This window comes from Thunnus albacares, chromosome 6 (assembly GCF_914725855.1).
Source record: "Thunnus albacares chromosome 6, fThuAlb1.1, whole genome shotgun sequence".
Taxonomy (NCBI): domain Eukaryota; kingdom Metazoa; phylum Chordata; class Actinopteri; order Scombriformes; family Scombridae; genus Thunnus; species Thunnus albacares.
Window position 1 is genome coordinate 23916799 of NC_058111.1, and position 12634 is coordinate 23929432.

Consider the following 12634-nt stretch of genomic DNA (forward strand, 5'->3'; position numbering starts at 1 on the left):
AAGTATTTAAATACATTTGTTCTGTAGGGACAATTAGAGTAATGTAGGTTTGCAATTGGCACTTCAGAAGTACATTTCAATTTGAAGCCAGTACGTTATATCTGCAGCCAATGCCACTCTGAAATCCCCGAGGTGTTTTCTAATCATATTGGAAAAGAGAATACAGATATCACACTCAGAATAGTAAACGGTGAATATAAAATTGCTCCTTGTGCCAAATTGTCCCAGATTATGTGAATTCCCTAATGTGGGACAGTTCAGGCTGAAATCTGAGACACTCGTTGTGAGGCTGAAAAGCCTGAAAATGCTGAAAGGTGTAAATCACCTTAATTCATACAATTCAATAATTCAGTTACATAACATCCCAGGTTTAATTTGACAGCAGTCCTATTCCTTAACATTTGTTAGAAGAAGATATAGATGTATTTCATTTGGCAGTGTAATTCCCCCTACAGTAAGTGAAGTATGTCTGTCAGCCATCAGCAGACTACAGCGATCCCTCCTCCCGTCCTGCGGGGGGCAGCAGTGAGCTGAGAGCGCGTCGTTCTTCCAGACAGACGGTAAGAAAGCTGTCGTGTTTCCGGCTTTATGCTGACGCGTCCTCTCGTCTCCTTCTACTCCGACGTGTCAGTCTTCTTGTGTCCAGAGCCGAGCAGCAGACAGGCCGCTCAATCCGCAGACATGGCACCTAAAGGCAGCAGCAAGCAACAGTCCGAGGAAGACCTTCTGCTCCAGGACTTCAGCAGAAACCTCTCAGCCAAGTCCACCGCGCTGTTTTACGGCAATGCTCTCATCGTCTCCGCCATCCCCATCTGTGAGTATCCGCACACACACTGCACAAGCTGGCTGCTGCTAACCAGCTGTGCTAACACTTACCATTCATTCAATACAGGAGGGAAAAACTGACTGATTGGCTGCTCAGAGTACCTGCAAGGACTGCTTCAGTGAGATTAGACATAATAAAATGCTATTATGAACAGGAATAGCTGTGATATGTTTCCTGTATCCGAGTAACTGTCATGAAAAGTGTAGCAGCAGAGTTCCTGTAATTATGTGTTGTAGCCGGTTAGGACTTTGGTAATAAGCAGATAGGTCCATGTTGTAGTGAAAATATAAAATATAAAGATGAATTCACAATCTTTAGTTCACTCTACACTGGTTTTGGTTTATGGAAAACACGAAAAAGCTTTAAACCAGCATCATACTGCACACTCTTCTTATCCTTTATATAACCAGGTGAAAAGTCTCATTAAGATTAAAATCTTTTTTTTCTTATTTACACTTTTACATTTATACAAGATAGACATACAAAAAAGGAAACAAACAACAAAAAGTACAGAATGGTACACTGACACATGTACAACAAGGCATAACAGTACATTGCCTTACAATGAATTACTCATTTCATGATCATAGATTCTACTTGACCTGTACACAGAGATTCATGTTAAAATAAAAATAGACAAGCTCACTCATTGAGATTAAAATCTCTTTTTCAAACAGTGATCAGGCCAAGAGAGAAGCATAAGCATTGTTACTACAATAAACACAAACAACACAAACGGATGAAGACAACGGTCACACTCCACAAACAAGTGAACACAACAATATCCAATTAATATGCAATACAAGGACAAAAATGCAGTTATGATGCATAAACAGGGATAATTTCAGTGGAAATTCACATTGACTAAGAGTACTATTTTCTAGATCCTTTAAAATGGACTGAAATCCCCCGTTATAATCAGCTCTGACAATTTCAGACCCTTCTGTACATTGTTCCAGCAGGAAGGGGCAGCGTGTTTAAAAGCTCACGGATCTAATATCATTTTAAAACATTGCTAACAGTGTGATTGTCTCTGTCTGTCTCTCTAGGGCTGTTTTGGAGGATTTGGCACATGGACCTCGTCCAGTCTGCAGTCCTGTACGCTGTGATGACTCTGGTCAGCACCTACCTGGTGGCCTTTGCCTACAAGAACGTCAAGTTTGTTCTCAAACACAAGTAAGACGGAAAAACACAGCACAACATAGAGTTAGATGATTAGTTTAGTGGTCGTTAGTTTAGTGGTCGTTAGCATTCATTGATCTGCCTGGTGTCATAACATCTGTTCTTGGGGGAGTGACTGAAAGTCATGTTGCTGTTGTCTTTCTTGAGACATGTAACACATGATTTTTATGCCTTTTGAGTAAAGTTTGAGTCTATTTAAGCAGGCAGAGTAAGAATCCAAGATGCAATACTCATGCCAGTACATTTGATTATCTGTTCAGTAAACAAAGTGCTTTGTAACCACAACTGAGGGGATTACTAGTTAACCATCAAGTACATTTTTCTTCTTATCAGTCACTTTGCCTTAAAATATATTTTCTAAGTTTGAGAAAAATCTCCCCCTGACTCCTAATATTTGCAACTTTTCTCTCTTGATCCTCCAGAGTTGCCCAGAAACGTGAGGATGCTGTTTCCAAGGAGGTGACCAGGAAGTTGTCTGAGGCAGACAACCGCAAAATGTCCCGCAAGGAGAAAGATGAGAGGTAAAACATGTTGAAACAGTGTTGTGCTGGATTGTTTTCCACTTAGCTTTGACGAAGTCACTGTGATAAGTCTGTGAAGTTTATCAGTCATAGAGTAACGGTATATTCAGAAGAGTTAAGTCAAGGACAGCTGGCCTTGTTTTGGGTTGGTGAGGTGAGGAATCTCCGACATTTAATCTAGGTTAACGACCCTACAGACGTCTGGGACTCGCCTCTAGTTAGTCAGAAGTGAAGAAGCTCTTTGGATGAGAGGAAACATCTTAAAGAATAAAACAAGTTGAGACTTAGCCCGTCTGGATAAAAGTGTTGAGTGTAATGTGTCAGACATACATGTGTATAAAATTTAAATGCGGGGTTGTCACCTGGCTTCAGAGCTGTCACACAGTCATGTCTTGTTGCAAGACTACAGAAACCATAAAAGCTGATGGTTATGTTGACTTTTTTTGTAATTACGGCCCTACTTGGGTCAGCTGGTACCACATAACACAGATACTGCCTGGGTTAGGTTTTAGTCAACTCCCGCTGGGGTGTTTTCTGCAAAATATGTTTGCACACAGGAGAGAGAAAGTTCTCACAAAATGACACACGTACGTCCAGTAAATTGTCTCAACAGTGATTAGATTAATTGGGGGACATCAAAGTTGACAATTTTATAACCGTAGACCACAAGAGCCATTACTAATCATCCTCATCATCTATATGCGGCATTATTCTTAAACATGGTTTAGAAAGATTGACTTCCTCCATTACGACAGTATTTGTATTGTACATGATAATGAAAGTGATGACAGTTGTTTTTCTCCTGTTCGTTTAGGATCCTGTGGAAGAAGAATGAGGTCGCTGACTACGAGGCCACCACCTTCTCCATCTTCTACAACAACACTCTCTTCTTGGTCCTGGTCATCATCGCCTCCTTCTTCTTGCTGAAGAACTTCAACCCCACCGTGTATCCTTTTAAACCCACAGTATCATCCAAACTAATTACATGTGAAAACAGGATAGACTTAATACCAATAGAGGTTTGTTTGGTTTATATTTTGGCTCTGGATGTTTTGTAAAATGAGCTAAGTAGACAAGACAAGGAGAAAAGCTTTTGGAGGATTCAAGTAGTTAAAATATAACTAATTTTCTTTTCTTTGAGTCCTTTTTTAGATTTAATTAAAGAGTGTTGTAGACAAGTTGTCATTAAGCAGTCTCTCAATGTGTGTTTTTGCCTTAACTTACTTTTTTCCAGCAACTACATTCTGTCCATCAGTGCCTCTTCAGGACTCATCGCTCTGCTATCCACTGGCTCCAAGTAAAGGAGAAGAAAATGGGAACAAGCTGCAGGGATGAGGGATTAAGGGCGGGGTCGGGTGGGAGGGGAGGGAGTGGGTTTAACAGGGGTGTATTTTTTTTCACGGAAGTTAGGAATGGGCTTTGAATGGGACTAAAATATCACATTTCAACTTCATGAAATTCATGATCAAATGTCTGGAGGGTCTTTCTCCAGGTCCGTCTTCTGTTTTTTTGTATCAATAAAAGCGACCAGGTATACTTGTCTTCTGGATTGATCTTGTTTGTGTGTGTGTGTGTGTGTGTGTGTGTGTGTGTGTGTGTGTGTGTGTAAGTGACTGACAATCTGTGTTTAATGATCAATTTACACACATTTTCTGAGTTTAACCTATTTGAATGAGGTTGAACTTTATCTCAGAATAAAGTAACTAGCAAAGCGATCGACATCACAAGCAAAAAGTGAGACATTGATGTTTCCATTGGCAATGCATTTATTTATAATCACACTTTCATATAGACAGAGATATTTACAGAAAAACCACTGTTCAGGAGAGGAAATAATACACTGATGGTTTGCATGTCGCTTTTCAACAAAAAAATAGAACCAAACTCGATGTCGATTTTCCATCCACAAATGTGCATATTGTAGAAAACAACGCAGGTTACTTCATGTTGTCATCAGAATGGATTTAAGTTGGGTTTGGGGTTAAAGCTGATGTGACACATCAGACCTTCATCTTATCTAGTTAAACATTTAGCCACAGCTTTGTTCCATTTTGACCTTCAGACCTGTTAGACTGCTGCTGATAACTAATTAAGTTGGTGAAAAAAGTTAATGCCCACAAGTCAATGTTTTCGCATACAACACTGAAAGATTTTGGCCAGTTTCCCAAAATGATTCAGTGTGTCAGTGCATTGAATAACATGATATTTCATTGGTACCCAAAGGAAGATTGTATTGCTTGTTTCCCTCTAAAGAGCACAGTCCAGAACCTGTGGAGCTGTAAACATAAAGACTCAACTGATGCTTCATGAAGCAAATGGCTGTTTAAATGGGCAACTATGCTGCTGTTTAGCATTACAAGTCCTGCAGCCACATATTTCCCAGTCTGATCAAACTGTTCCAGTAAGTTTTTCTGGTTTTGGCAAAATAAATAAATAAAGGCCAACATGGAACTGACAGGATGACAATTAAAGGAATTGTATCCTTTATTCTGAGTTAAAAGTACCTTCTACACTAATCATTGTGAACGTGTTGCGTGAATAGATAGACGAGCAATAGATAACACGTACTGCACTGTAGATTAATAATAGAAGAATCAGCATGAATATTGTTCTAATCTCACATTTGTTTGTAGGACAGCATCCAAACACCATTTAACAACCGGTAATGAAACACATCCCTGATTTTTCTTTTTACTGTAGCAGGACTCAAGTCAAGGCACTCTGTTGAGTGGAGAAGTCTCCACACACACATACACGCACACACTGACAGGATCGCTGACCTGAACTGATGGACGCTTGTTGACTATCACACAAACTAAAAGTGCCACTACTGTATGTGATGTCACACAGTGTTGCCACCGAGTTACGGTGAAGGAAAGTAAACTGAATTCACCAAAAAAGCAGGAGGAAATACTGACAGTTTACCAATTACTTAACAGTAAGTAGAATCAAATGGGTGTCCAGTAAATAAAATGTATTTAAGGGAAAAGATGTTTTGTGAGTAGATGGCTCGTCCAGTGAAACAGTCATAAGGATGTCTGTCCATCACATCCGAGGCCAGGCTGCTTAAAATAAACTGTGAGCCAAATGTCCCTCATTGATGTTTCATTCTAATATGTGTAACAGCATTTTTGGCCAAAGTCTTGATAAACATAAAAGACTGATATTTCCTTTTGATTAAAAGCTGGAGGGTGTCTGTGCTGCAAGTCAACAAATGTGCACCAAGGACAAGACAGTGACTCAACTGGGACCCGGCCAACATTTCTGCTGATCTCTGTGATGGCTTGTTTTCCAGAAGAAAAAAAATAAAATAACACAACAACAATGCATGAAAGCGAGCCGAGCCACCTGGCCAGAGATAATGATTCAAGGTCAAGTCAGTGGGAAATGCTTAAGCTCGTTACTTCTCATAACAGAAGCTTATTTGTGAAATAATGCCATTATTAATATAGATTTCATAATCCAACTTCACAGTTCAAGAACAATAAAATGAACGGTTGCTCCTTATAAATAGTTCATCTATCAAGTATCCTTCAGGAGGCAGAAATGAATTTTCTCTGTGTGTGTGTGCGCGTGTGAAGCTGCAGGAGGATGGAGGATGAAGAGTGACTCAAACACTGCAGCTGATGCAGTGATACTGCAGAGGAGCAACAAACAACTCTATTTACATCTTATTTATATTATATTATATTAGCCATACAGTACAGTGAAGTCCTCATATGCGTGAAAGTCTTCTTGATGGTTTTCCTTATGTTACAAGATATGCTTTAACATTTTATGTACATGAAACATCCCCATAAATCTCCCCCAAAAAACCAATATCACAAAATGTCAAAATAAATTGAATATTTATTAACTACTACTAGAATAAATACTGTAATCTTTGCCACATCCCAAACATCTTGCCTATTCCCGTCTGTGCCTTTAACAAGCGGGTATTTGCATTTATAAACATGACCAGCCAGGAGGTCAGGATCCTTTTATTATATATATCGATTTATTATATGCTTGAGTCCATGTTTGCGAGGTTCATTTAGATAAATGCAGGTTCAGTTCACAGGCAGAAAAGGAGACGAGTGTCCCCGTAATGAACGCAGACTGAGAGACAAGGAGTCCACTTTCTCTCTTCTATCTAGTGAAGCGGAGCAGCAGTTCCTCAAAGACCACGCGGGGGGCAACATGCTTCACTCTCTCTCCTGAAAGAGTCTCAATCCCACTGACACACGTCACATGATGCTCTGCTTTACAGGACGAGCATATTTGATCAAATCTCTTCTTTGTTGTTTTAATTATGTGCTTTGTAGAAAAGAAAACAGAGGCACACTATAGCAGGGAGAACATGCATCTGTTGGTTAATATGCTCAGGATTTGCAGCCTATAATATCAGATAACTATTGAATACTATTCTGTATTATACTAAACATGGGACTGGATACATCTAGTAGGATTTGATAGGTAGTTTAAGGAAAGCTAATACAAGCTAACTGGAGCTGGATTTTCTTTAAAATCAGGTTTCAGAGGAGTGTGTGGGTCACCTTGCTAAAGTGCAAATTTCATCAGGAAAATATCCACGATGTTTTATCCCATGACATGAGCCTCTGACACAGTGGGTGAGCGTATTGAGCTCATATGTTAATTAGCATTTTGTTCTCTGCACACTGCATAAAGATTTAATGAGAGCGCTGACTGACAGGATGTTCATGCAACTGAAGCTTCCTCGTGCCCACTTTCTTGGGATACCTCTCGTCTAATTTGTGCGTGAGATGCTTGCACAGACGTATTCAGCTGGGGTACAATTATTCCCATAAATAAAATATGTGCTCAGTTTGAATTTTGTGCTCAAATGAAATCACTTGTGGCTGGCAGCCTGGACATTAGAGAAGCAGGTTTGTGACTCGAGGGTCTGAGTCATCGGCTGAGCTGCGAGGATGTGGGTGGGAAAAGTGAATAGATAACATACCGTCTCACTCAGCTCAACTTCTATCAAGTTGCCCTTGAGCAAGGCACTTTTTTAAGGATAAATTCTGAAAATTTAAGAACCTCCCTGTGGGGATGAGGTTTTTTTCTGGGCCAACTTCAGGTTGAGATCTGACATAGATAAAACCATCAGTGAGATTACGCCCTCGGGAAGATGTTCTGAGTAGGCTGAGGGCTTATTTCGGTGTAATTGAATGTCTGGTGGTGCGTCTGTGTCCACAGGCAAAGGAGGTTCTGAAACGCTTACAGCGTCACAGACTTAGGTGCTGATAAATAAGTGTAAACGGGTTCATTTATTATAAATAAATCAATGAATAGTCTCAAATTGCCGCCACTAACAAAAAAAATAAAGATCAAATGGGTTTTATTTTCTATCTTATCTTTTGTCTGTTTTAATGCATGTAATTTCTTTAATGTGAAGCACATTGAGCTGTATTACTTGTATGAAAGGTGCTATATAAATAAAGTTTATTATTATATTATTATTATTATTTTACTTTACATACTCCTGCAGTGCTTCTCATACCATACTGCTCAGCTCCCAACTGTAAATGTGCAGAATTGTGTGAATGTGAAGTAGAAAAAACAAGGAGCTGGGTCGACTTTAGCATCTAAATGTTGAATTTTTTAATAATTGAGGCCCCTTGATGGAGTTGAACCAGGATGAAATGCTCTAAATGCTGTCAGCATGGCACTGGAGCTGAATGTTAACATGGTCTAAGCTCTGCATAGTTATATTTGTATGGACCGGTGCTGAATGGGGTAGCACCTAGGTTGGGGAGCTGAAAGTTTTGATGGACTAAGTTGATTAGAGGCTGAAAAAAGAGTTTGTTGCGTGTTTCTTGGCTGAGTTGGACTGGACCTGAGATGAACCTGGTAGAGCTGATCTGACACGTCTCAAACAGACGAGGTTATGCAATGCTAGGTTTAGCAAGGCTGTCTGCTCCACGCTGAGGTGGGCTGGAGCTGAGTGAGGGCACAAGGAGAGAACCACGGACTTTTAACATTGATCAGTGGGTCCATGATAGCAGTATGGTCAGTAGGTAGGTACAGCTGACCTCTTGGTAGTCCACCAACCTAGTCTAAGAGCGGTAGTCCTTCTTACTGTACGGTCTGTTGCCCAGGATATGGTCAATGTCAGACACCACATGAGAAGTCATCTTAGGAAGGACCTGAGCAAGAAAGAGAGAATGACTGAGTATCCCTGGAAGAAAGGAAGGCAAGTACAGAGATTCAGATATAGACTAGGGGCTGCTTTTTGGTCTAGAAATTGATAGAAGTGGAGGATAGTGGACTGTACAGTTGAGGAAACTCAGCAGGCAGCAGGTAAAAACAACATGATGTGTGTTCCCTGCATGTTCCCACCTGTATGGCCCCGAGGTTCTCTGTGAGCTGTTCAGGATTGGATGTTCCCAGTAGGACTGAGCTCACCCCTTCATTCCTTAAACACCACGCTGGAGAGAGAGAGAGAGAGAGGTTGATGTTCACAGAGTGCCCACATGAGGGCGCACTGTTACTTATTATTGTCTGAACCACAGACCATTATTACAAATAAAACTGAGCTTTTAGTGTTGTCCTTTACTTGCTCTTCCTGAATGCACATAACAATTAATCACATATGTAGTGCTAAAAGACCTTTTATTACCCCAAGCCAATTCTCCAAAGTGCAACACAGATTTTTTTTTTATATGCATATATCTTTACCTTCCAGGCAAGGAAATTCAGTTATGTTATGGGTGCATAATAATGCAGTTGAAAGCACAAATAGGTTTTAAAAGTGTGTGTGTTCATGTGTTGGTGGGAAGCTTGAGGGAAAGTGAAATGGTGAAAACAGACAGAGAAATCTTACCAACAGCCAGTTGAGGCAGAGTGCAGCCCAGCTTCTCTGCGATGTGGTTGAGCTCTTTCAGCTTGGCCTGCTGCTTTCTTCCATCCTCGCTTACGATTTTCTCCTTCAACCACTGATATGACTGGTGGGAGAGATGAGGAGATTGGATGAGAGAGTGAGGAAAGGAAAAGAGATGAGAAAGAGGGAAAAAAAACACGGAGACAGATGAAACAGGCGACGTTAAATATATAATCAGGGAACAAGGGACAAAAAAGTCAACAGGAGGGAGATAATGGGAGAAAAGTCAAGGATGGCAGAGGTGGAGGCTGTAGAACTGTGAGCTTTCAAGGCTTGTATAATTTAATATCGACTACACAAATAGAGAATTAGGAAAAGTGCTACAGGTGTGACTTCATTTAATCATTCATTTCAGTAAAGGCAACTTGTATTGATCTGTGTAAGCAAGTTCCTTCTTCAACACATATCTGGGCCACAGGTTTCTCAGCAGATTGGAGATGGATGATATGACCATGAAAGTTGTTTTTTGTTTGATTTTGTGCCATTCAACACCCAGCAGTTACACAGCCTACTTACCTGTTAAAGGAATAGTTTAACATTTTGGGAAATGTGTTTATTTGCTTTCGTGCTGAGAGTTAGATGAGAAAAATGATATCTGTTTAATATGAAGCAGGAACCAGCAGCTGGATAGCTTAGCTTAGCATAAAGACTGTGAACAGAGGGAAACAGCTAGCCTAGCTTTCTTCAAAGATAATAAAGTCCGCCTACCAGCCTCTCTGTGTGTTTGGACAGAATGTGAAATGAATTTTAGAGGCAGCAAGATTGCATCTTCTGGGTTTATGTCCCCACCCTTACTCTTTGTCCACCTGGTACACTTTCATCCACATGGTATGGGATTTTCCCAAATATATATATCTTCTGGCAGGAAAGTGTAAGGACCATCTCCTCCTTGACAAATAGAAATTTCCAGATGGATCCAACACTTGACCTCTTTGATGACTCCTCAGAATTGCCACTCCCAGAAGAGTCATGCAAGATATGGCTGGCTGATATTTTGGCATCAAGAAGCTTATTGCGCAACGTTGGATATCCCTGCAAACTTTGACATTAAAACACTGGCTCAATACCCTTTTGGACATTATGTTTCACGACCTATCAGCTACAAGGATAAATTCAGTGACTCCTTCCACTGTTGGTTTGTGGGAAGATGGAATAATGGCTGTGAAAAACTTCCAATAACTAATCAATTTTTTAGTTTCTCTCTTGACCCATTATTATATTTTGCATAGATTTATTATTATATAGGGAAAAGGACGGAGGGTGAGAGGGAATTAGGTTTTCCTGGCCAATGTGAATTGTTTTATGTCGAATGACTGACTGCACAACAAAATCAATCATCACTGAATTACAAAGAGGCAGGAAAATTGCATACAAAGTCAATAGAGAGATAGAATTCACCAGAGGTGGCACAAATTGACGCACTGACAGCCCTGCATGAGTTGAAAATGTTTTAGCTGGATCAAAAAGTTTGAGCTAGGGCTTTATGAATCTGCTTCATAAATATACAGAGGTCGTACAGAGCTGAACGCTAACATACAGGCACATTCACACAGACACGGTCTATGCATCTGTTGCTAATGACTTACAACTAACATACAGTTGGTAGATTGGCTGTTTAAACAGTCCTGCAGTCAAACACGTACAAATGACATGAGGCGAAAATTCACTTCACTTTCTTTCTGAACACACCTTAAAGCAAACTAATTAACATGTTATATCTCCTTCGTTTAATCCATAAAAACAAAATGTTGCAGTTTTGCAGAGGGTTCTGTGCCTATATCTTGGCTGGGAGCAGCGACTTCCTGAAGTCTTGAGATACAGTATATGTGTTTATAAGTGAGGTGTTGGTAGTCGTATTTTTTAATCTTTGGACAGAGCCATGCTAGCTGGTTCCCTCCGTTTCCAGTAAAACTAAGCTTGGCTAACCATCTCCAGGCTCCAGGCTTCAAATTTACTGTTCAGACATGAGAGTGCTATCAGTCTTCTCATCTAACACTCAACTAAGAAGCAAATAAGCTTTAAAGAGAAACTCAAACAATGATTTGACTAAAACTAGCAAACAGTTCACACCTTAACTACAGGGTAAGGTTCACTGCTCTACTTTTGTGTTGCTCATAATTATGTGTAAAACAACAAAATCATATCCCGTGTAACTAAGTGTAGTAATCATTAGGGACATCTACCTAATGTGTTGGACAACTATCATGGCACACAATCAAAAAGGTGCTGAAAACCTTCCACAGGGATTCTGACCCATGTAGATTTTCGTGGTCTCAGAGTGGATATATGATGGATATTTTCCATCTCATTCCACAGTTCATGCTTTGGCATGACCTCATACTTTTATGTACATCCACATTAGTCCAGGCTTTGGTTTTTACCCTTCTCCTCTGTCCTCCTTAGCCCATTGCACTTGCTGTCAGCTGTCAAACCCAACTTATGTTGAGATGCAATGTGCTCTTCATTCTTTAATGAGCCTTCCTGCATTAATGATGAGCTGGGCTGTCAGATGCCTATTGTCTGTTGCTCTGCACAACAAGCTGTTTTTGTTGACAGGATGTTTTTTGAGGTGGACCACTGCAGATACACACTGCTGACATAAAAAAACCCTGCAGTGTTGCAGATCCTGAAGCACTAAAATTGTACCATAAATCCAGACTGATCTCCCAATCAGCCAGATTATTTAGGCCTGGACCTAATAAATAGTTTCAGATATACGTCTGAGTAGTTAATTAATGTTAATCGGTCACACAAAGCTGTCAAATTCTTGACAGTCTAAGGCTCATTTGCACTGAAGTCTACAGGTAAATAAACACATTTCCAACTTTAAAACCCTAGGCAAACAAGCTGCAACTTGAGTAACCCTCCTGATGTCTGCACCAGTTGACTGGATTAAAAATCTTTTACTCTAATTCAGATGATGATTCTATTTTTGAAACAGTAGAGGTAACCCTAAAGTTTTCTACATTCGGAATATCATAAAGAAAATAATGATGAAATTAGCTTTCTTACCTTCATGGAGGCCCTGGAAGATTCAGGAATACCATTTTCATATTTTCCTGTGATGATGCCGCACGCCAGAGGTGACCACGTCATCGCCCCTACTCCTGTCACCATGGAGACCGTAGGGAGGTAAATCAGGAGGGGATTTAGAAAAGATGCGTTGAAAGAAGAGGTGTGAAAAAAATGTGAGAACGGTGTCAGGAAAAGTGAAAATGTACA

The 12634-nt window shown here is 40.2% G+C and overlaps 2 protein-coding genes across 6 annotated transcripts in view; one reads left to right on the forward strand and one right to left on the reverse strand.

The window, feature by feature from the left end:
- Positions 1–579: 579 nt before the first annotated feature.
- On the forward strand, positions 580–3837 carry ssr3 (signal sequence receptor, gamma). Its single transcript, XM_044353199.1, has 5 exons — positions 580–814; positions 1876–2002; positions 2431–2529; positions 3344–3475; positions 3764–3837. The coding sequence occupies exons 1-5, from the start codon at positions 589–591 to the stop codon at positions 3828–3830; spliced, it is 651 nt and encodes a 216-aa protein (XP_044209134.1). The 5' UTR covers positions 580–588; the 3' UTR covers positions 3831–3837.
- A 440-nt stretch (positions 3838–4277) lies between these two features.
- The window catches only part of kcnab1a (potassium voltage-gated channel subfamily A regulatory beta subunit 1a), a 124953-nt gene continuing 116596 nt past the window's right edge, over positions 4278–12634 (reverse strand). For all 5 annotated transcript variants that reach the window (XM_044353194.1, XM_044353193.1, XM_044353197.1 and 2 more), the window contains 4 exons: positions 12425–12519; positions 9356–9476; positions 8872–8960; positions 4278–8678 (listed from right to left, as the gene is read on the reverse strand). In XM_044353194.1, coding sequence (XP_044209129.1) covers positions 8589–8678; positions 8872–8960; positions 9356–9476; positions 12425–12519 — 395 coding nt within the window. In that variant the 3' untranslated portion in view covers positions 4278–8588. The remainder of the gene's footprint in view (positions 8679–8871; positions 8961–9355; positions 9477–12424; positions 12520–12634) is intronic.

Excerpts from the sequence above, each read along its gene's own strand:
- ssr3 (XM_044353199.1), top strand. The coding sequence starts at position 589 with ATGCTGACGCGTCCTCTCGTCTCCTTCTACTCCGACGTGTCAGTCTTC. Across the intron at positions 2,003-2,430 it reads AAGTTTGTTCTCAAACACAA|AGTTGCCCAGAAACGTGAGG; the intron begins GTAAGACGGAAA and ends TTGATCCTCCAG. Across the intron at positions 3,476-3,763 it reads AAGAACTTCAACCCCACCGT|CAACTACATTCTGTCCATCA; the intron begins GTATCCTTTTAA and ends ACTTTTTTCCAG.